Source organism: Rhinoraja longicauda, chromosome 9, assembly GCF_053455715.1.
Source record: "Rhinoraja longicauda isolate Sanriku21f chromosome 9, sRhiLon1.1, whole genome shotgun sequence".
NCBI classification, from domain to species: domain Eukaryota; kingdom Metazoa; phylum Chordata; class Chondrichthyes; order Rajiformes; family Arhynchobatidae; genus Rhinoraja; species Rhinoraja longicauda.
Genome location: NC_135961.1, coordinates 63779046 through 63804166, shown reverse-complemented (window position 1 = coordinate 63804166; position 25121 = coordinate 63779046). Strand labels below are relative to the sequence as shown.

Here is a 25121-nt window from a genome sequence, read left to right as displayed (position 1 = left end):
GGAATTTCCCGGATTTTTTTCCCAAATTGGCCTGGGTTTTTATCCGTTTTTTCGCCTCTCCCAGGAGATCACATGGTTCTTTTGGGTGGGAAGAAGGGCGATAGTGGGAAGGGGGTTGGGGTAGGATCAGCCATGATCGTATTGAATGGCGGAGCGGGCTCGAGGGGCCGGTTGGCCTACTCCTGCTCCTATTTTCTTGTGTTCTTGTGTTCCTTAATGAAACGTGTCGCCAAGCCTAAAGTCAATTGGTTGTGTTATATTAGCTTGCCAGTTTTTCTGTTTTTTTTAAAATGTAATAATAGAAGTAAGCATTGTGGCGTAGCGCCAGAGACCCGGGTTCGATCCCGACTACGGGTGCTGTCTGTACGGAGTTTGTACGTTCTCCCTGTGACCGTGTGGGTTTTCTCTGAGATCTTCGGTTTCCTCCCGCACTCCAAAGACGGACAGGTTTGTAGGTTAATTGGCTTAGTATAAAATGTAAATTGTCTCTAGTGTGTGTAGGGTCGTGTTAATGTGCAGGGATGGCTGATCCTTGCAAACTCGTGGACTGAAGAGCCTGTTTCTACGCTGTATCTCTAAACTAAACTAAACAGGTATTGCCGAGGTAGTAGATAAATTATATGTCCAAGACATCAAAATTAGTTGACTGTTTCATATTAATGGATATTCTTCACAGTGGCATTGGGCGTATGTTCCACGACATACGCCCAATGTTACAATTGTTCCGTTGGGTTGCTGTTGTCTAAATTAATGAAACTATTGCATCGTATGGGAGGCGCAAAGATATATTGTATTGTATTGTATTGTATATCTCTGGGCCTTAACAAGTCTGGCATCATAGCAGCAGGTTCTCAAGCTGCCTTTTGGATGGAAATTCTCAACCTTGACAAACAGAATGGGCCCAGCACCGAACCCTGAGGCACACCACTAGTCACAGGCCTCCAATCCGAAAAACAGCCTCCCACCATCACCCTCTGCTTCCTTTCATGAAGCCAATTTTCTATCCATTCAGCTATCTCTCCTTGGATCCCGTGTGATCTAATGCAATTCCATGGAGCTTTGATTTCATTCATTGATTGTGGGATCACTAAGCCCTACGGTATTTCTGCTTAGCTTGTATGATGTTTTGTGTTGTATCTTTACTGCTGCCTTGGGCAAGTTTTTTTCCACACACCTATGTTTAAAAAGAATGATCATAATGAATATTCGACTATTGTTTGTGAAAATACTTCCATATTTTAAAAATGTAACACTTCCAGAGTAAATTATTTTGGCTTCAAGTGCAGATCTACTATATAGTCTTAGGTAGACACAAAGTGCTGGAGTAACTCAGCGGGATAGGCAGCATCTCTGGAGAAGGAATGGGGGTCGTTTTGGGTCGAGACCCTTCTTCAGACTCTAATGGGTGACGTTTCTGGTCGAGGCTCTTTATCAGACCCAAAACGTCATGCATTCCTTCTCTCCAGAGATGCTGCCTGTCCCGCTGGGTTACTCCAGCATTTTGTGTCGACCTTCGATTTAAACCAGCATCTGCAGTTCTTTCCTACAATATAGTCTTAGTCTTAGATTTAATTTTAGTTTATTGTCAAGTGTACCGAGGTACGGTGAGAAGCTTTTGTTACGTGCTAACCAGCCAGCGGAAAGACAATACATGATTACAATTGAGCCATTCACAGTGTACAGATACAGGATAAGGTTATAGACAATAGACAATAGGTGCAGGAGGAGGCCATTCGGCCCTTCGAGCCAGCACCGCCATTCAATGTGATTATGGCTGATCATTCTCAATCAGTACCCCGTTCCTGCCTTCTCCCCATACCCCCTGACTCCGCTATCCTTAAGAGCTCTATCTAGCTCTCTCTTGAATGCATTCAGAGAATTGGCCTCCACTGCCTTCTGAGGCAGAGAATTCCACAGATTCACAACTCTCTGACTGAAAAAGTTTTTCCTCATCTCAGTTCTAAATGGCCTACCCCTTATTCTTAAACTGTGGCCCCTTGTTCTGGACTCCCCCAAGTTCAAGATACTTAAAAAGCAAAAAGGGCTTCAACTTCTATATTCAGTTGTCCTTGCTTCAGGATTCCACGGGAAATTCTCACATGCTCTTTCTCAAACTTTATAACTTTATGAAAAATGTAAGGGATTTTCCATTTGGCAGCATTAATTTGTATATACATGAAATAATTAACAAAACTAAATGTCCCATAGCACTTCATAGGAACATTCCAATTTTTTTTTTACTAAGCCGCATTTGTACAGTGTTCAATGGCTTTGTGAAGGAGGCATTTTTACAGAGACCAGGGTTTGCTGTTCAAAACATGGCTACCCACTGGTGGAACAATTCAATTTGGGGATGATCAAGAGTCTGGAAATGGAGGAATGCTGACATGTTAGAGGGTTGAGATGATAATTGTAAAAAGGAGCAGGTCATAGAATCATAGTCATACAGTCATACAGCGTGCAAACAGACCGTGCAACCCAAATTCCCCATACCGGCCAACATATCCCATCTACACTAGTCTCACCTGCCTGCGTTTGCCCCATATTTCTCTAAACCTATCCAATCCATATACCTGTCTAAATGTCTCTTAAGCGTGCCTGCCTCAACTAGCTCCTCCTGCAGCACATTCTATACACCCACCACCCATTGTGAAAAAAAATCACCCCTCAGGTTCGTATTGAATCTTTCCCCCCTCACCTTAAACCTATGTTCTCTGGTTCTCGATTCCCTGACTCTGGGCAAGAGATTCTGTGTGTTTACTTGATCTATTCCTCCCATGTTTTTGTGCTCCTCTATAAGATCACCCCTCATCCTTCTGCGCTCCATGGAATAGATTCCAAGCATGCTCAACCTCTCAATAGACAATAGGTGCAGGAATAGGCCATTCAGCCCTTCGAGCCAGCACCACCATTCACTGTGATCATGGCTGATCATCCACAATCAGCACCCTGTTCCTGCCTTCTCCCCATATCCCATGACTCTGCTATCTTTAAGAGATCTATCTAACTCTCTCTTAAAAGCATCCAGAGAATCGGCCACCACTGCCTCCTGAGGCAGAGAATTCCATAGAATCACAACTCTCTGGGTGAAAAAGTTTTTCCTCATCTCCGTTCTAAATGGCCTACCCCTTATTCTTAAACTGTGGCCCTTGGTTCTGGACTCCCCCAACATCGGGAACATGTTTCCTGCCTCTAGCATGTCCAATCCCTTAATAATCTTATATGTTTCAATAAGATCCCCTTTCATCCTTCTAAATTCCAGTGTATACAAGCCCGTTCGCTGCATTCTTTCAACATATGACAGTCCCACCATCCCGGGAATTAACCTAGTGAACCTACGCTACACTCTCTCAATAGCAAGAATGTCCTTCCTCAAATTTGGAGACAAACTGCACACTACTCCAGGTGCAGTCTCACTAGGGCCCTGAACAACTGCAGAAGGACCTCTTTGCTCCTATACTCAACTCCTCAACATGCCATTACCTTTCTTCACTGCCTGCTGTACCTGCATGCTTACTTTCCGTGACTGTTGTACAATGACACCCAGATCTTGTTGTACTTCCCCTTTTCCCAACTTGACACCATTCAGATAATAATCTGCCTTCCTGTTCTTGCCACCAAAGTGGATAACCTCACATTTATCCACATTAAACTGCATCTGCCATGCATCTGCCCACTCATCCAACCTGTCCACGTCACCCTGCATCCTCATAGCATCCTCCTCACAGTTCACACTGCCACCCAGCTTTGTGTCATCTGCAAATTTGCTATTGTTATTTTTAATCTCTTCATCTAAATCATTCATGTATATTATAAATAGCTGTGGTCCCAGCACCGAGTCTTGCGGCACCCCGCTAGTCACTGTCTGCCATTCTGAAAGGGACCCATTAATCCCTACTCTTTGTTTCCTGTCTGCCAACCAATTTTCTATCCATGTTAGTACCCTACCCCCAATACCATGTGCTCTAATTTTGCCCATTAATCTCCTATGTGGGACCTTATCAAAGGCTTTCTGAAAGTCCAGGTACACTACATCCACTGACTCTCCCTTGTCCATTTTCCTAGTTACATCCTCAAAAATTTCCAGAAGATTAGTCAAGCATGATTTCCCCTTCGTAAATCCATGCTGACTATAACCGATCCTGTTACTGCTATCCAAATGTGCTGCTATTTCATCTTTTATAATTGACTCCAGCATGTTCCCCACCATTGATGTCAGGCTAACTGGTCTATAATTCCCTGTTTTTTCTCTCTCCCTCCTTTCTTAAAAAGTGGGATAACATTAGCTACTCTCCAATCCATAGGAACTGATCCTGAATCTATAGAAAATTGGAAAATGATCACCAATGCGTCCATGATTTCTAGAGCCACCTCCTTAAGTACCCTGGGATGCAGACTCTCCCTATAGCTCAGGCCCTCGAGCCCTGACAACATCCTCGTAAATCGTCTTTGTACCCTTTCCAGCTTGACAACATCTTTCCTATCACATGATGCCCCAAAACAGAACACAATACTCTAAATGTGGCCTCACCAACGTCTTATATAACTGCAACATGACTTCCCAGCCTCTGTACTCAATACTCTGATGCAGGATAACGTGCTGAAAGCCTATCTTCTTGTGACGTCACTTGAAGGGAAGTATTGGAGGGATTTGAAATTCAAAGAAATAATGGCTGATATTGTATCTAAAGTATCTGAATATACTTTAGCATGTTCATTGTACTTAACTTCATGGGCAAGGACTTTTTGGTTTGGTTTTCATAAAATTCTCTAAATTTTGATAAATTGCTTTAATACACTGAGAAGCCCAGAATGTTAAGTAATAAATGCAACAGGCAGCCTTAATAGAGCATGTTCTGTCCAGATTGAGCTGAGATTGAAGTGTAATATGGTGATAGTAGTTGCTAAACAGCCTCATGAGGCCGATTAGAAACCCTTAATACATAACCCTTGATTCATTGCAATGGAATATAGAATTCCAGTTGCTGGAAAGCATCGAGCATATGCCTGCTATTAACTTTCAGTTTACAAGAGAACCTGGCTTTAATAGGCATTTGAAATACGAGATTAATTTGCCGAGTGAATTATGTGAATATATATTTTTTAATGCAGGATTCCCTTTCAGGTTGAATTGGAAGATTAGTACTGTGAATGTGTTTTGCCAAGCCAGAAAGTGTAGGCTTCTTTTATAGGTATATTTAATATTTGCATTGACAAGTGTTGAATGCCCAGCGTAGACATGACTGTCTACTGGCGACATGACAACTGCACAAAACATTTCATGTTAATAGTGAGATGGCAGAAGATGCATGAGACGCAGAAACTTTCAAAACCATACTTCCATTTGCACAATTTTAGTTAACAGTTATTGCGAATGAAATGTTGTTACTCAATAGGAGGGCAAGATGGCGCAGCAGTAGAGTTTCTGCCTTACTGCTCCAGAGACCTGGGTTCGATCCTGACTACAGGTTGTACAGTTTATACGTTCTTCCCATAACCTGCGTGGGTTTTCTCCGGGAGCTCCGGTTTTGTCCCATGCTCCAAAGATGTGCAAGTTTGTAGGTTAATTGGCTTGGTATAATTGTAAATTGTCCCTGGTACGTGTAGGATAGTGTTAATATGCGGGGATCGCTGGTCGGTGTGGACTTGGTGGGCTGAAGGGCCTGTTTCTGTATCTCTAAACTAAACTGAACTGAAAGGGGTCATGAAAATTGAAGGTGATTATTGCATTAGACGTCAGTTTTGCCTGATGATCATTTCTCGTTGATTTGGTTGTTTGGAGAAAGATGATAACTGCAGACAATGTGTGCCTGCCGTTGGGTGCAAGTGGAAACCTTGGAGATTGCCCACCCAAACCCAGGTCATAAGGGCAAGAAACAGCAGTGATATGCCCAAATGATAAATGGAGAGATGGTTGGAGGGTTGCAGGGTGATGATCAGCTTTGGCATGTGCACTTGGCTTGGGGATTAGGCATGGAGCTAGAGACAAGTGTTGGAATCAGGGCCTCTCGTGGAATCGCTCGGTTGAGAATCCTGGACATTTGGAAGGTTAAGACCAGTGCTTATTGTTCAGATGGAATATCAATGGTGAAGAATGGGAGAGTTTAGAGGGCAAGGGTTTGGTGCCGTGGAGCTGTATGTGGGAATAAAAGTGACATGTGGTACATCTGCCCTTTGGTACATGACCACTGCAGACAACCACATAGGATTTGCCTAGCTCGGGTCCCATTCCAGTGCTGCATTGTGAAGATTAGTTGGCCCAAAGCATGGTTACACCTAAGATAACTTGATCTAATAAACCCCTCAGTACACCACAATGACTCACATGAAATGCCCTAAAAATGATCCATTTTCAATATTGTTCTAATTTCTCAGGCAAGCACTTTTGTTTCACGTGTTTAGTTTAGTTGAGAGATTCAGCGTGTAAACAGGCTTTTCGGGCCCACCGAGTCCACGCTGAGCAGCGATCCCCTCACACTAGCACTATACACACTAGGGACAATTTTACCGAAGCCAATTAACCTACAAACCCACACATCTGTATAAACGACAGCTGTAATTTCTACATGGTGAAACCAAAATGTATAAAAATGGCCTTTATTAAAATCTGACAATGTGCACTTTAACCACAAGTGATTTTTTTCTATTACCAACCTCAAATTGTGGAGTACAGAGGCAAATAAATAAATGACGGGTCTTTGTCCCAAACATTATGGAGGGCACTGTAAATTGTGTCATTATCTGTGGAAACCTGTGCCCACACGAAAGCAGAACTGTCATTCTGCTATCTTTTTCAACAGCTCAATATAGTCTGAGACATAGTCACGCCAGCTTGACAACTTTCTGTAATGAGAAATGAACATTAATACTTTAAGCATAGTTCATATCAAATGCCTGAAAATTGTATGTATTTCATTGTAATTTCATACTCCTTTTGTAATATTTGATTATAACCTGTTAATTACTGACCTCTCTCCATTAAGCAATTGTACATTATTATTCTGGAGTGCAAGCTGCACACAGGTCTGTGCAGAATATAATTCTGTCAAACCATTTTGCAAGGGGAATGAACTAAGGCTGCCCTCTAGAGGTGTCCAGTTTAATTCATACCTACCAGGGATGCGGACCATCCATCTATATACTAAAACTCTTGTTTGTTTGTTTGTTCCTGAACTACAGCCAAAACGGTCCACGATAGCGCGACAATTTTAGGCCCACCTTACTCACCGTCGTCCCTTTGGTGCTAATGGAAGAAGTTTCATTGAAATCGGTGTTATATTTTTTAAGTTATTCACATTTTAAAGTTTAAATCTATCTCCTAGGGAGGGAGAGGGGGTGGAGGGAAGGGGGAGGATGAGAGGGGAAGAGTGGGGGGGAGGGCGAGGGGAAGGGGGGAGGAGAGGGGGGTAGAGGGGAGGGGGTAGAGGGAAGGGGGGTGGAGGGAGGGGGGAACAGGGGGAGAGGGGTAGGGGGGAGGGGGGTGGGAGAGGGTGCTGCACCAATGCAGGAGAGGTTTGGACCTAACGGGTCCACTTGGTCTAGTATTGCTTATTGTTGCCACTTTTCTCACTGACCTATTAGCTCCTGACCAACGACCACTGTATATGAACCTTAGGATTATTCTCCTTTCATTAAGTCTATTTGTTAACCTCGGTATTTATTCACGAAATGCTGGAGTAACTCAGCAGGTCAGGCAGCATCTCGATTTCTCCTCAAGGTATGTCCACTTTGAAGAAGTTACGAGATGCTGCCTGACCTGCTGAGTTACTCCAGCATTTTGTGAATAAATACCTTCGATTTGTACAAGCATCTGCAGTTATTTTCTTATACTATTTGTTAACCTCTTCTTTTGTGCTTCTCAATACTACTTCAGCTCTGTATTTCAACCTGCATTACTTGAAAAGTGGTTGGAAGTACATTTGTAGGAAGGAGCTGCAGATGCTGGTTTACACCGAAGCAACTCAGCGGATCGGGCAGTTTCCCAGAAGAAAAGGAGTAGGTGACATTTCGGGTCAAGACCCTTCTTCAGCCTGAAGAATGTAATCATGTATTGTCTTTCCACTGACTGGTTTGCACGCAACAAAAGCTTTTCACTGTACCTCGGTACATGTGACAATAAACTGAACTGAACTGTGAAGGGTGTCGACCCAAATTGTCACCTATTCCTTTTTTCCGGACATGCTGCCTGGCCTGCAAAGTTACTCCAGCAATTTGTCCCTCTGTTTGAAAGTAAATTTAGTTAATACATTTCAGTAGAGAATCGGGTACGTTCTGGAAGGAAAAAAATTATAGGTTTTGGTAGAAGATTATAGGGGAATGGGAATAACTTAATATTTTTGTCAAATGAGCTTACGTTCTTTTACTGTGCTGGAACTTTCCATGATTCTTTTGAGGGTAGTAGATTTTTTAGATTTAGATTTAGAGATACAGCGCGGAAACAGGTCCTTCGGCCCACCGAGTCCGCGCCGCCCAGCGATCCCCGCACATTAACACTAACACTATACACACTAGGGACAATTTTTTAAAAACATTTGCCCAGCCAATTAACCTACATACCTGTACGTCTTTGGAGTGTGGGAGGAAACCGAAGATCTCGGAGAAAACCCACGCAGGTCATGGGGGAGAACGTACAAACTCCGTACAGACGGCGCCCATAGTCAGGATGGAACCTGAGTCTCCGGCGCTGCATTCGCTGTAAGGCAGCAACTCTACCGCTGCGCCACCGTAATGGGGAAATTGTGGGACAAGGACACGGGTGTAAAGATAAAATAGAGATAAACAGAGAAAATAAGTGTTGAGAAAGCAAAGAGTATAAATGAGTGGGAGTGAGAAATTAATTTCAGATGGCCTCTGTGGCGCAGCGGTGGAGCTGCTGCCTTACAGTGAATGCAGCGCCGGAGACTCAGGTTCGATCCTGACTACTGGCGCCGTCTATACGGAGTTTGTACGTTCTCCCCGTGACCTGCGTGGGTTTTCTCCGAGATCTTCGGTTTCCTCCCACACTCCAAAGACGTACAGGTTTGTAGGTTAATTGGCTGGGCAAATGTGAAAAAAATAAAATGAAATTGTCCCTAGTGTGTGTAGGATCGTGTTAATGTGCGGGGATCGCTGGGCGGCGCGGACCCGGTGGGCCGAAGGGCCTGTTTCCGCGCTGTATCTCTAAATCTAAAAAATCTCCCTGAGTGAAAGTAGCACCTGTGTTCTTGAGGACACGTTGCTGTCAGGAAACTACATGGGAACAATTTTTTCCCATCCTCTAAGAATTTTATATGTTTCTGCAAGATCCCTTCTCATCCTTCGAAAATTCCAGTGAATACAAGCCCAGTCGACCCATTCTTTCACCATACGTCAGTCCCGCCATCCCGGGAATTAACCTGGTGAACCTACGCTGCACTCCCTCAATAGCATTAATGTCCTTCCTCAAATTAGGACACCAAAGTTGCACACATTACACCAGGTGCGGTCTCACCAGGGCCCTGTACAACTGCAGTAGAGTTAAATGATAACTATTATCAGAGTTAAACTATATCACAATTGAGATTCATTTTACTTACTGAAGTAAATGATAGCTATTGGAAATTATAAACCGTCTGCAAGTAAATTTATTATGGATAAGTAATGGGCTGCAAGAAAAAATGTTGTGGATAAATATCAATGTAGGTAAATGAGCAACAATTCAGTCAGTGTCTGAATGTGAAAGTTGGGTTAATGCTTTGAGTGGACCTTTCAGTTGTACAATTTTTTTTCTTGTTTGAATAACATATTAGTTTAGTTTAGAGATACAGCGCGGAAACAGGCCCTTCGGCCCACTGAGTCCGTCCGCACAGACCAGCGATCCCCGCACATTAACATTATCCTACGCACACTAATGGCAATTTACATTTACGCCAAGCCAATTAACCTACATACCTGTACGTCTTTGGAGTGTGGGAGGAAACCGAAGAGCTCGGAGAAAACCCACAGGGAGAACGCACAAACTCCGTACAGACAGCACCCGTAGTCAGGATCGAACCTGGGGCTCTGGCGCTGTAAGGCAGTAAATCTACTGCTGCGCCACTGGGCCGCGCTAATTAAAAAAATATACAGTATATATATCTGAAAAGAAACTCCTCATTCCCAATTCTCATAAATTCCCAAATATCCGGCAGCATAGTGGCGCAGAAGTAGAGTTGCTGCCTTACTGCGCCAGAGGCCCGGGTTCCATCCTGACTGTAGGTGCTTGTCTATACGTAATTTAAACGTTTCTCCGGGAGCCCCGGTTTCCTCCCAGACTCCAAAGATGTACAAGTTTGTAGGTTAATTGGCTTGGTAAAATTGTAAATTGTCCCTAGTGTGTGTAGGATAGTGCTGTTAGTGTACGGTGATCACAGCTGGGCACAGACCCGTTGGGCCAAAGGGCCCGTTTCCGCGCTGTATCACTAATGGGCGGCACGGTGGCGCAGCGGTAGAGTTGCTGCCTTACAGCGAATGCAGCGCCTGAGACTCAGGTTCAATCCTGACTACGGGCGCCGTCTGTACAGAGTTTGTACGTTCTCCCCCTGACCTGCGTGGGTTTTCTCCGAGATCTTCGGTTTCCTCCCACACTCCAAAGACGTACAGGTATGTAGGTTGATTGGCTGGGCAAAATGTAAAAATTGTCCCTAGTGTGTGTAGGATAGTGTTATTGTGCGGGGATCGCTGGGCGGCGCGGACTCGGTGGGCCGAAGGGCCTGTTTCCGCGCTGTATCTCTAAATCTAAAAAATCTAAATCTAAACAACTGAACAACAGTGCTATTAAAAATGCAACAGTATCATCTCTTTTTCAAAGCACATTGGATGCTTACACACTAATGTGATACAATGTGGTCTGATTATTATTTGAATCATTATTCCGAAACAGTAACTTGAAAAGAATGATTCATTTTTTGATTACCTTCTCAAAATCCTCCCACTTGAATGCGTTTCTTTGACGGTTTCATGCAGCTGAGAAAACCTTGGCAAGCAGGAGCTGGAAGCGTCAAAGGTCACTTCAAATTTAACAATGAAGAGTTGATTATCCTGTGAACTTAGCAAATTTTTTGGCATGGCAGAAGAAAATATGGAGAGAGAGAACAATATTGGATATGAAGATTGAATTTCCAATGAATAATTCCACTGTTTAATCAATATGAGAGCATCAAAGATAACAGGCAGTGCATGATTAATATCTTCTGTAATTGATATTAAATTGAATCAGTACGCAAGTAGAGATGAAAAAAATATTATATGAGGGTTTAATTGATATTTATTGAACACTCCAGTTCTCAGTCACAAATCAAAACTGGGCAACCGTGAGCATCTGTGGACTGACAGCAGCAGTAAAGGCATGTTTAAAAATGAGGTATCAAATGGTGAAGTTGCAAACAGAGGACACTGGTGGCTGAGTTGCTGCCTGATAGCGCCCGGGTTCAATCCTGACCATGGGTGCTGCCTGTACGGAGTGTGTAAAATTTTATTGTTAAATTTAACATTAAGGTATCAATTAGCTTTATGGTTTTATTGCCCTTGTGAAATAAAGTATCTATTTGCTCATGTCTTTTAAGATGTATGAATTTTTACAATTTCAATGATCGTAATCTCTCCTATATGGTTTCTCTGATATTTGAATTTTTTTCTGTACTTCATCTTTACTTTTTGAGAAAAATGAATTTTGTATTCATTCATACCCTGTTACATTTCACTCTCTGACTGGAAAACTACTTTCAAACATTGCCTTCTACCTAATTAGGAAACTGCTCATTAAAGTTTGTTTTTCCCGTTAGATATCCATTTCACGTTTTGGCATATTTTTCAACGGATTCTAAACTTACATCCCAAAACTATGAGTATTCTGAATCAAATTATTTTGTAAGCAGATTGGACCTTTTTTACAGCACCAGACACCTGGGTTCAATCCTGACTACGGGTGCTGTCTGTCCGGCTTTTGTATGTTCTCCCTGTGACCACGTGGGTTTTCTCTGGGTGCTCCGGTTTCCTCCCACACTTCAAAGACGTACAGGGTTGTAGGCTAATTGGCTTCAGTTAAATTGTAAAGTGTGTAGGATAGTGCTAGTGTACGGGGTGATCGCTGGTCGGTGCTGACTCGATGGGCCGAAGGGCCTGGTTTTTCCTAAAGCAAATGATTCTCTGTATCATTAATATGGTTACTGTTCACATATTCCAAAAGTTCTTGGGTACTCTGAGATATAATATGAAGTTTAAAATCCACAGTTTCTAATAATTGGAAAGAACATAAACTTCAGTTTATTTGAGGAACATGTATTCACAAGTGATCAATTGATTTTCAATGAAGCATAGCTGCACATGCTATTTTTAATTTTAATTTAAATTTAGGGTACAAAAATATCCGTTGGCACACATTAAGATCCTTTTCTGCCAAGTGTTCTCTGTATTTGAAGAGAGTATGATGAGGCTCATAATGTGTAGGAAGGAACTGCAGATGCTGGTTTAAACCAACGATAGACACAAAGTGCTGGAGTAACTCAGCGGGACAGGCAGCATCTCTGGAACTTGTCCCTGTCTGAAGAAGGGTCTCGACCCGAAACGTCACCCATTCCTTCTCTCCAGAGATACTGCCTGTCCCACTGAGTTGCTCCAGCATTTTGTGGCTATGAGGCTCGTAACATGAAGTTGTGGTACTGGACTTGCCACTGAGAACAAATTGACGCAATCTACTAAGAATAGCAGACAATTGTATTGTTAGAGCATCAAAGTTTATTGTCTTAAATCTTAATTTTACCAGTTTGAATAGTTTATGGAAGCACTGTTATAATGTATCATTGAGCGGCAAGGTGGTGCAGCGATAGAGTTGCTTCCTTTCATCGACAGAGACCCAGGTTTGCTCCTGACTACTGGTGCTTGTTTGGACAGAGTTTGTACCTTCTCCCCGTGACCAACGTGGGTTTTCTTCAGGATCTCCGGTTTACTCCCACACTCCAAAGACGTACAGGTTTGTAGGCTAATTGGCTTGGTATAATCGTAAATTATCCCTAGTGTGTGTAGGATAGATAGTGTTAGTGTACAGGGATTGCTGATCGGCGCGGACTCAGTGGGCCGAAGGACCTGTTCCAGGATCTCTAAACTAAACTAAACTAACAACTCTCTTATTCTCAGAGGCATCTTTGAGGCTTGACTGGAGGGAAAGTTGTGATCATTCCAAGTACGTTCCCGATGTTGGGGGAGACCAGAACCAGGAACCACAGTTTAAGAATAAGGGGTAGGCCATTTAGAACGGAGATGAGGAAGAACCTTTTCGCCCAGAGAGTTGTGAATCTGTGAAATTCTCTGCATCAGAAGGCACTGGAGGCCAATTCTCTGGATGCTTTCAAGAGAGAGTTAGATAGAGCTCTTAAAGATAGCAGAGTCAAGGGATATGGGGGGGGAAGGCAGGAACGGGGTACTGATTGTGGATGATCAGGCCATGATCACAGTGAATGGCGGTACTGGTCGCGAAGGGCCGAATGGCCTACTCTTGCACCTATTGTCTAAATTTGTAAAATTGTAAAAAACCTTTATTGTCACTACACAAAGTACAGCGAAATTAAAGCAGTCCAGATGATGCAATCACACACAATCTATTGTTAGAACATAGAATATTTCTAAAAAGGGAAGAATTTCTCACCTTTTCTGTAGGATTAATTTATTCTGTAATTTATTAATTTGAAGTTGGACAGCATAATGCCTGAGGCATGGGACTTATAATATTGAGGCCAAGGCTATTCATTTGAAGGCTGTGGTTCATAACCTTCTGTGGGAGCTGGGGTGTTGAAATTCACTTAGCTGGGGAAAAAATTAAGTTTTAAAAAAACATGCATGGAATCAGTTATAATACCAGATTGCTGTACAAAATTAAAATCTGTTTCATGAAGTTCTATACCAGGTGATTCCACACTTCCCAGTTGTACCAAACTGCAACCTCTCAAGACTGCAAGACTGCATTGGGTGGTTTTTAATGAATGGAGCACAATTGATAAGAACCCTTGAAAAAGATAGTTATTAATTCAATGCTGCTATCCATCATTGCTAATTTGGTTTGTCTGATTCATATCCTGGGGTCTAAAATATTTTTCCAATACAGCTTATCATCAAAAACGCACTCTCAAATTGCCTTATGAAGAAGGGCTCCTCTCACTGAAATCTAGAACATACACCAAGGACTTGTAAAATGCAATAACATTGAAATTCATCACTTTAAAAAATCGCTGTATGTGGAATGACCCTGTGAACCACTGATATTTACAGTTAGATAACATTTGTCAATTAGAAACTGCCCTTTACCCTTGGGTCTTACCTCAGTTCAAATGGTTTTTGAATGAATTAAGAAGTGATTTCTTTGTATTTGTGTTTTAAGTGGACACAAGACATTGAAAGGGGAGAGTGAACAGCCAGATATTGTGGTCCATATTGGTCCCAATATCATATTAAGAAAAGAGGTGAGGTAAGGCAGTAGGTTAAAATGCAGGACCTCCAATGTTGTAATCTCAGCAGGAGATGGAGGAACACATATGTAGGCAGATTATGGAAATACGTGGAATGGTATGAAAGATGTAGGGCGGCACAGTGACACAACGGTAGAGTTGCTACCTTGCAGAGACCCGGGTTTGATCCTGACTATTGATGCTGTCTGTACGGAGTTTGTACCTTCTTCCTGTGAGCGCATTGGTTTTCTGTGGATCGTCTGGTTTCCTCCCACATCCCAAAGATGTGCAGGTTTGTCGGTTAATTGGCTTCTGTAAATTGTCCCTAGGATAGAATTAGTGTACAGGTGATCGTTGGTCAGCAAGGGCTCGGTGGGCCGAAGGGCTGCATCTCTAAAACTAGAACTAAATTTAGATTTAGATTTTTTTAGATTTAGAGATACAGCGCGGAAACAGGCTCTTCGGCCCACCAGGTCCGCACCGCCCAGCGATCCCCGCACATTAACACTATCCTACACACACTAGGGACAATTTTTAAAAAACATTTGCCCAGCCAATTAACCTACATACCTGTACGTCTTTGGAGTGTGGGAGGTAACTGAAGATCTCGGAGAAAACCCACGCGGGTCACGGGGAGAACCTACAAACTCCGTACAGACGGCGCCCGTAGTCAGGATCGAACCTGAGTCTCCGGCGCTGCATTCGCTGTAAGGCAGCAACTCTACCGCTGCGCCACCGTGTCACCTTTGTTCTATAAATATGCAGGGTATGGAGAGATATCGATCACGTGCAGACAAAAAGGATTAGTTTAATTTGGCATCTTGTTCGGCACAAATATTGTGTGCCAAAGAGCCTGTTTCTGTCCTGTATTGTTTTATGTTATCGTCTGAAGAAGGGTCTCGACCCGAAACGTCACCAGAGATGCTGCCTGTCCCGCTGAGTTCCTCCAGCATTTTGTGTCTATCTTCTGTTTTATGGTCTATGTTTATAGCATAGTTTTGTTGAGGCCAAAGTTTACCTACTTTTTCAGGGAAAGTTTATTTTACTAAAGCAAAGTTAACGTCAGTAATTTGGCGAGTTTACCCATTGACATTAAGTAACATGACAAAATCATTAAGTTAAGGTGCAGAAGAGAACAAAACATTGATTTTAAACGCCAGTACTATTGCTTTTCATTGTTGTATGAATGGTATTGGGAGGGGAAAAACATTCAATTGCTTGGTCTATTTGTATTTGTGATATAAGATTGTGCGTGTGTACGATTGTGTACGATTGTGCTTGTTAGCAGTAAGATTTTATTGAATTCTGTGCAAAAGAAATTCATAGTACCTCGGAACCATAGACTAAATTTGCAGTTGTTTAAATTTAACAATTAAATTAAATTTGTTCAATTTCAATTTATCGTTGTTACCTTTAACATTAAGGTGTCATGCTTACATTAGCTTTATGGGGTTTTATTGCCCTTGTGAAATAAAGTATATGTTTTCTCATGCATTTTAAGATGTATAAATTTTATGATCGAAATCTCTCTCCTATATTGTTTCTTTGATATTTACCATTTTTTGTGCACTTCATCTTTCAGAAAAATGTATTTTAGTTTCTTTCATTTCACTGACTGAAAAACTACTTTCAAACATTGCCTTTTACCTAATTAAGAAACTGCTCATTGAAGTTTGTTTTTCCCACTAAATATCCATTTCAAGTTTTGACATATTTTTCATGCTGGTATCTGATTCTAAATTTGCATCCCAAAACCATGATATTCTGAATCATAAGGAATAGGAGTAGAATTAGGCCATTCAGCTCATCAAGACTACTCGCCATTCAATCATGGCTGATCTATCTCTCCATCATAACCAAATTCTCCTGGCTTCTCCCCATAACCTCAGACACCTGTGCGAATCAGGAATCTATTTATCTCTGCCTTAAAAAATGTCCACCGACTTGGCATCTACAGCCTTCTGTGACAAAGAATTCCTCAGATTCACCACCCTCTGAACCTACTTTGCAGGCAGATTGGATCTTTTTTTACAGCTCCAAAGACTGGAGGTGCTGTATTTATGGTGACCACATTCTCCCTGTGACCACATGGGTTTTCTCCAGGTGCTTCGGTTTCCTCCTACATTCCAAGGACGTACGGGGTTTTGTAGGTAAATTGGCTTCTGTAAATTGGAAATTGTCCCTCGTGTGTAGGATAGTACTAGTGTATGTGTGATTGCTGGTCGATGCAGATTCAGTGGGCCAAAGGGCCCATTTCTACTTTGTATCCCTAAAGTCTAAAGTGTTCAGAGAAAAGCAGCGGTTTCCCAATACACCAACACATATTTATACATCTAATTTTTGGGCCATGACCCAGTTTTTGTGGAAACTTGCATTACAAAGTTGATAGTCATTTCCTGCATTACAGATAGCTCCTCTGTCCCTCTCTTCCCCTCCCAATTTCCCAGATCTCCCACTGTCTTCCTGTCTCCACCTATATCCTTCCTTTGTCCCGCCCCCCCTGACATCAGTCTGAAGAAGGGTCTCGACCCGAAACGTCGCCCATTCCTTCTCTCCTGAGATGCTGCCTGACCTGCTGAGTTACTCCAGCATTTTGTGAATGAATACCTTCGATTGGTACCAGCATCTGCAGTTATTTTCTTACAGCAGTGACTGCATCTCAGTATGATCTAATTGGCTGTAAAGCTATTTAGAAAGTGTTAAGATTTGAAAGACGGTCGATAAGTGCAAATTATTTATCTTTCTTTATTCCCCATTTGCCCTGTGCCAAACACAGCCTTTATTTCTTCTTTATGCTGAGAAATGACTATAAGAATTTATCACATTTCTTCAACTTTATATCTCATTCCTACCACCTGTCCTCGTTTCCCATCTACTATTTGAGTAAGAGTTGCAAATGGAAAGAATGAGCAAGGTTTATACATCATATTACACACCTGATAAATATAATAGTTTGATAATCTGCTAAGTGTACAACTGTTGACGGCGTACAAAATGATACTTTAAAGGTATTCATGTAAAAATGACTAACGTTTTCTGTTGTGAGCTACGATAAATACGGGCACCTGGCATTTTATGTATTTAATTTATGCGTTTTCAAATAATATTGGTTAATTAATATTAATATTTTTTCAAATTTATGCCCGTTAAAATATTTAGATTTATATATGTTTAATCATGTGCTGCTTTTCAGGAACTCCTGCATAAAATGCGAGCTGCCTGTATATATTTGATTTTGTGCTTGTAAAATTTGTTCCATTAATCTTTGAATGCCTGAGAGACCTCTCATGACTTGCATTTGCATGTATTCTTCAAATACAAGTCTTGCTCACCAGTCATTTTCTGTCATTAAAAATTGAATTATACAACAATCTAAAATTAAACCATGTAAATTACACAATGATTTTATGATTTGAAAAGCGTTTTAAATTATTCTTCATGTGACCAGTTACTGTGGAATGGATTGTAATATTACACGGATGGAACATTTCATTAAAAAAATAAAATGCTGGAAATACACCAGGTTCCTGGGTGAAGATTATGTGCGAAAAGCATCACCTGATTGTTTTGTTCTTCAGATAATGGCTGATGTGTTGTGTTCTCCCAGCATTCGTGTTTTTTTCTTCTTGCATTTTCACAGCGGTGTTCAAAATGATCGCTCAGAGAAAAAGTGGGCACAGTGGCTCACCTGGTAGACCTGCAGTCATGCAGCACCAGAGTCCCAGGTTCCATCATGATCCTGGGTCGCTGTGTGGAGTTTGCGCGTTCCCCCTGTGATCGCGTGGGTTTCCTTCGGGTGCTCCGGTTTCCGCCCACATTCTAAAGACTTGTATGTTAATTGGCCCTTTATAAATTGCCCCTTGTGTGTAGGGAATGGATGTGAAAGTGCAATAATACAGGACTGGTGTAAAACGGTTGACCGATGGTTGGCGTGGACCCGGTGGGCCGAAGGGACTGTTTCCATTCTGTGACTTTCAATTCAAGTCATAACGGGATACTGTCCAGGTGGAACATCACCAATTTGTATCCCAGATGGTGAGAATTTAGTTTTTCATGTCACCTCTGTAATTTCCAGCTCTTTCAATTAATTAAGACCAAGAGGTCAGAATACGTAAGACAGTCTTAACAAATCATAAGATCATAAGTGATAGGAGCAGAATTAGGCCATTCGGCCCATCAAGTCTACTCCCCCATTTAATCAAGTCAAGTCAAGTTTATTTGTCACATACATATACAAGATGTTCAGTGAAATGAACGTGGCAACGCCTGCAGATTGTGCTAAACTACAAAACAGAATAGAAAAAAAAATTTTGAACACAAAAATAAATTAATACAGTAAATTAAATTAGTCCCTGGTGATATGAGACTTAACAGTCCTGATGGCCTGTGGGAAGAAACTCCGTCTCATCCTCTCTATTTTCACAGCGTGACAGCGGAGGCGTTCGCCTGACAGTAGCAGCTGGAACAGTCCGTTGCTGGGGTGGTAGGGGTCCCCCATAATGTTGCTGGCTCTGGATCTGCATCTCCTGATGTATAGGTCCTGCAGGGGGGCGAGTGTAGTTCCCATAGTGTGTTCAGCCGAACGCACTACTCTCCGCAGAGCCTTCCTGTCCTGGGTCTTGATCATGGCTGATCTATCTCCCTCCTAACACCATTCTCCTGCCTTCTCCCCATAACCTCTGACACCCGTACTAATCAAGAATTTACTCATCAAGAATTGTTGAAGAAGGATGGACAAAGACAGCTTCTGCAGCTTGATATTTTAAAATTACAGATGCATGAATATTTGTATTTGTTTAACATTGTGTTGTCACGGAGAGAGAAAGTGCTTATTCTAAGGTAAAGGAATGAGTTTGAGCTTTAAAGGATTGTATTCTGATGTTAAATACTTTTAAAACGTACCACCTGTCTGCATTAACTGATCTATTTTTTATTGCAGATTATAGTCAGAGGAAACAGAGCATGGAAAGACACCTCTATAAATGGCCTTTTGGAAGAGTTCAATGATATTTCTGTAACTCGCTCAAACTCTCTGCGTAGGGAGAGTCCACCTGGTGTACCGCAGATAAATTCAAACCATAGCCCATGCAGTCCTGAGGAGAATGGCTACAGCCATTATTATTTCAGACACACATATGATATTGAACCTTCAAAAGATTTCACCACAGGGAAATTCAAAGAACAGAGAACTCATGCAGAAGACTGGGATAGATTTTACACTTGTAACACCAAAGCAACTCAACAGAATGGCCAGGATTTGAACAGAGCTCGGTCTGTAGAAACGTATTATTTAGAAGATAATGTACAAAAGATGGATTTTGGTAGATTACTGCCAGACTACCATGCCTACATGGTGTCAAAGATTAGGCCGGCAGATCACACTGTGACAAGCAGGGATTCCCCAGCAGCTCAAAAGTCACCGTTAGGTCACAGGAGATACCCACAAGCTACACCTTCTCGAACCGCTTCTCAGCGAGAAGCTCCTACTGAAAAGTTGGACTATAAAGAAAAAGACTTGGGTCCAGAACCACAAAGGGAAGACATAGATAAGCGGCCAGAGTCATCCTATGTCACACCAACCAGCCCTCAACCAGCCATGAGACAGAGATCAAAATCAGGATCTGGACTACAGGAGCCAAATATGCTACACGCTGCCAGTGCATTTAAGTCACCACGACCCACTGGACATTCATATAGTTCATACACTTACCCCAGGCTGTCTGAGACGACGGCTGTATCATGCATTCCTAAGGTAAATGCCGCATTCATATTCAAATCTTCAACACTTGTGTTTGCATCTGCATTCCACCTCTGCGTGGCTCTGTGGGGTGTGGTTTTCACTGGATTTCTTTCCTCCCTAGCTGCAGTTTTTTTTTCCATCCTCTCTTTTGGCTGATTTTTTTTTTTTAAATGTGATTACGCTGTTTTTCTTTTGAAGCCAATTCCTTTCGAAGATGGACACAAAATGCTGGAGTAACTCAGTGGGACAGGCAGTATAACTGGCCACTCCTTCTCTCTGGAGGTGCTGCCTGACCCGCTGGGAGTTACTCCAGCATTTTGTGTTCATCTTCGGTTTAAACCAGCATCTGCAGTTCCTTCCTACCTGCTTTCAAAGATGCAATGTTTGGTCTTAATTGGTTTACAGAGTACAAACAAAGGGGTAAATAAGTTAGTCGTTGTATTTATATGTGATTAAGTGAAGGAGAACATAACCTGAAGGAGATAGTTGGGTGGTCAACAGTATCAATGAATCTGAAGAGTTGTCCTTTCGGTAGAATATTTCAAAAATTTATCCTTTTTTGGACAACGTGCTCTGCATCCTGCTGATATTTTGCTAATCAGAGAATCATTCTACACGCTGCTTCCTTTGATTTTGCACATAAATCGTCCAATATTTCTCACCCAGTATTGCATCAGTTCATGTTTACATGACAACCAATTTTTTTTCCCCCCCTACTTCCTTTTAAAAGCCTATTCTGAAATAATGCTGGATGGAATTGTGTGCTTCTCCTTCGTCTTCTTGCCTGTGGCGTGCACAGCCTAAAGTTGTAGGCCGAGGGTAGACATCCAGGCCAGGGCAGCATCAGTTGCTGGGTGGATGGCCTTGATGCCACCAGGGAAAAGCCTCAGTGAGCAGTCATTCACGATGTGTGGGATAAGAAAATAACTGCAGATGCTGGTACAAATCGAAGGTATTTATTCACAAAATGCTGGAGTAACTCAGCAGGTCAGGCAGCATCTCGGGAGAGAAGGAATGGGTGACTTTTCGGGTCGAGACCCTTCTTCAGACTGAACTTCAGTCTGAAGAAGGGTCTGAAGAAGGGTATCGACCCGAAACATCACCCATTCCTTCTCTCCCGAGATGCTGCCTGACCTGCTGAGTTACTCCAGCATTTTGTGAATAAATACCTACGATGTGTGGGATGGTCTGGTCTGGATATTTGCAGTCGCAAGCAGGGCTGTCTGTCATTGTGTGCTGATTCTGCTGTAATTGAAGGCTAAAAGCACCTACTTTGCTCCTCCGGCAGGTCACGTTTATTTAGTAAATTGTTTTGAATGCTGTTACCACAGGATCTTTTGTTGCTAACAAAGATCACTAAATTCCTCCCAGCCACTATTGGAACACACAGATGAATTTGTACTACACCTGGGAGGATGGGTTAAGGAGCTGCTGAGGTCTCTCTTGCTGTGAAGTTAAGATTACACCATGTGGAGCTCATAAGAAATGGGCAACAACGAAAAATGTTGATGGCGGGCAGGTATATTGGAATTTCCATTGTACTTTAACTTGGTGGAGTTTCACAGGAGTGCATCATGCACCATTGACGTTAGGCCACATAACGGGATAATACGAAGGTCAGAGCAGTAGGTTCGACAGAGTGTATTGAAAGTGGATAGTGAGATGGCATGGAGTGAGTTTCGGAGCGTAGGAGCAATATGTAATTTTGAGGTGCACACAAGGCCAGAATTGGAGAAGTGCAGATATTTCTGAGAATTGTGGTTGTAGAGAAAACTCCATAAGTTGGGAAAGGTGACGCCACCAAGAGATTTGAAAACATTTTCTGCTTGATTGAATTCTGTTCTAACATGAGAAACTTTATTTTAGTTTTTTTTAGTTTAGAGATACAGCGTGGAAACAGGCCCTTCGACCCACCAAATTCGCACCGACCAGTGATCCCCACACACTAACACTACCCTACACACACTAGGGACAGTTTACTATTTTACCAGGCCAATCAACTTACGTCTGTAAGTTTGTACCTCTTTGGAGTGATGGAGGAAACTAGAGCTCCCGGGTAAAATCCAGGCAGGTCACATGGATAACGTACAAACTCCATACGGACCCATCAAAACTGGGTCTCGAGCTGTAAGGCAGCAACTCTACCGCTGTGCCACCGTGCCGCACTTGGTGGTATCGAGAAACTAAAGCAGATATTGTATCCAGCAATATTCTAAGCCATTTTTATTTCATAGCAGCAGACTCGCAGATGATTAGTTTTCATTTTTCATATTGTGATGTCTTGGGAGGTCGGGAGCTTTTCTCTTGAAGGTTGGGAGGTGTGGGTGCCGGAAATGAAGACAGAAAAGTTCTTGTTTTCAAACTTAAATTCCATATATTTAGTCTTTTCCAAAAACAGGTAAACTTAATTGTTTGCAGACAGGTACACAAAACCAAAACAGGTAGTTAAATCAAAACTGTAGCTTGCTGCCTTCTTACAAAATATGACTCAAACACTGCTTCTCTCCCTCTCCCTCTCCCTCTCCCTCTCCCTCTCCCTCTCCCTCTCCCTCTCCCTCTCCCTCTCCCTCTCCCTCTCCCTCTCCCTCTCCCTCTCCCTCTCCCTCTCCCTCTCCCTCTCCCTCTCCCTCTCCCTCTCCCTCTCCCTCTCCCTCTCCCTCTCCCCTCCAGTCGCTGTCTCCCTCTTTAAATATACTGCTTCCCTTCCCTTTTAGCTCCCTCACTGAGGCAATCAGCTCAAATGGTTCAGCTGCGCAGCAATCAGTGTCAGCAGCAATCAGCAGCAATCAGTGTCAGCAGCAATCAGTGTCAGCAGCAATCAGTGTCAGCAGCAATCAGTGTCAGCAGCAATCAGTGTCAGCAGCAATCAGTGTCAGCAGCAATCAGCAGCAATCAGTGTCAGCAGCAATCAGTGTCAGCAGCAATCAGTGTCAGCAGCAATCAGTGTCAGCAGCAATCAGTATCAGCAGCAATCAGTGTCAGCAGCAATCAGTGTCAGCAGGGCAGGCAGCCCTGCTGACTATGGGTTCTGTAGTCTTTTGCTGGCAGCCATGATGGTTTGTAGTCCTTGTTGCATCCACCGGGAGGAAATGTATCTCCCCTCTATGACTCTACCTCTCATGATATCACAATATGTATTGCAGTTTTTGTGTGTGACATTTTGTTTTTTCTTCTGTATGGCTTCATGCTGCTATCTCTTTTTAATTCCCCTCTCCTGAAGACAAAATTTTGAAGTGACTATCATTCTCCATACATATTTACCATTGTATCCAAATGTGCATCCATATGTGTGAACATAGAATATGGAACATAGAACAGGAACAATGTATGCCGAACATGATGTCAAGACAAACTAGTCTCCGCCTGCACATAATCCTTACCTCTGCATCCCTTGCATATCCATGTGCCTGTCTTAAAACCTCTTAAACACCACTATCAAAACTGCATCTACCACCATCCTGGCAGCGCATTCCTAGGCACCCACTACCCTCTCTATAAAAGACTTGCCCAACACATCTCCTTTAGACTTTGCCCCTCTCGTGTTAAAGTTATGCTCTCTAGTCTTTGACATTATCGCTGGTAAAAAGATTCTGACTGACACCCCTATCCATGACTTTAGAGATACAGCATGGAAACAGGCCCTTCGGCCCACCAAGTCCGCACCGAATCATTCACGTACATTAGTACTATCCTACACACTAGGGGCAATTTACCAAAGCCAATTAACTTACAAACCTGAAAGCCTTTGGAGTGCGGGAGGAAACCGAAATACCCAGAGAAAGCCCATGCGGTCACAGGGAGTACATGCAAAGTCCATACAGACAGCACCTGTATCAGGATCGAGCCCGTGTCTCTGGCGCTGCAAGGCAGCAACTCTACCGCTGCACCACTGTGCCGCCCCGTAATTTTATATGCCTCTCATAATTTTATATACTTCCATGAACTGAAACACAACAGACATGGCTATGATGTGAGAATGACATGTGAGTTTCATTCTCTGTTTAACTGACATGTGGATGCTCACTTTCTGATGGAGCCACATCTACATTATGCAACGAGGCAACATAATCCCGTACTGTCTCCTCAGTTGTGTAGGACATGAGCTATGGCCATTTGCCTCACCCTCCTACTGCCATTGTTAGGATCTCCTGGTTCATTACTCAAGAGGAGTTGAGTATAGGAGCAAAGAGGTCCTTCTGCAGTTGTACAGGGCCCTAGTGAGACCGCACCTGGAGTACTGTGTGCAGTTTTGGTCTCCAAATTTGAGGAAGGACATTCTTGCTATTGAGGGCGTGCAGCGTAGGTTTACTAGGTTAATTCCCGGAATGGCGGGACTGTCATATGTTGAAAGACTGGAGCGACTAGGCTTGTATACACTGGAATTTAGAAGGATGAGAAGAGATCTTATCGAAACGTGTAAGATTATTAAGGGGTTGGACACGTTAGAGGCAGGAAACATGTTCCCAATGTTGGGGGAGTCCAGAACCAGAGGCCACAGTTTAAGAATAAGGGGTAGGCCATTTAGAACTGAGATGAGGAAAAACCTTTTCAGTCAGAGAGTTGTGAATCTGTGGGATTAATTCTCTGCCTCAGAAGGCAGTGGAGGCCAATTCTCTGAATGCATTCAAGAGAGAGCTGGATAGAGCTCTTAAGGATAGCGGAGTCAGGGGGGTATGGGGAGAAGGCAGGAACGGGGTACTGATTGAGAATGATCAACCATGATCACATTGAATGGCGGTGCTGGCTCGAAGGGCCGAATGGCCTCCTCCTGCACCTATTGTCTATTAGATTAGACATCCAATTTGGTCCATATTTATTTCTCAGCAAAACATTGTTGGACTAAACATTAGATCTCCTTTGCATTGAACTTCCATGATAGTGGCGGTCTTGTGTGTCCATTGTTTCTGAACTACAGTTCAATTGACGGCAGATCACAGAGCCACATC

The 25121-nt window shown here is 42.7% G+C and overlaps 1 protein-coding gene across 9 annotated transcripts in view; it reads left to right on the top strand.

Annotated features, from left to right (window-relative positions):
* pak5 (p21 protein (Cdc42/Rac)-activated kinase 5) overlaps positions 1 to 25121 on the top strand; it is a 150676-nt gene that overhangs the window by 86614 nt on the left and 38941 nt on the right. For 8 of the 9 annotated variants that reach the window (XM_078405632.1, XM_078405635.1, XM_078405633.1 and 5 more), the window contains one exon: positions 19375 to 20187. The exons of the other annotated variant lie outside the window; for it this stretch is intronic. In XM_078405632.1, the coding sequence (XP_078261758.1) occupies positions 19375 to 20187 (813 nt within the window). The remainder of the gene's footprint in view (positions 1 to 19374; positions 20188 to 25121) is intronic. 9 annotated transcript variants of the gene reach the window in all.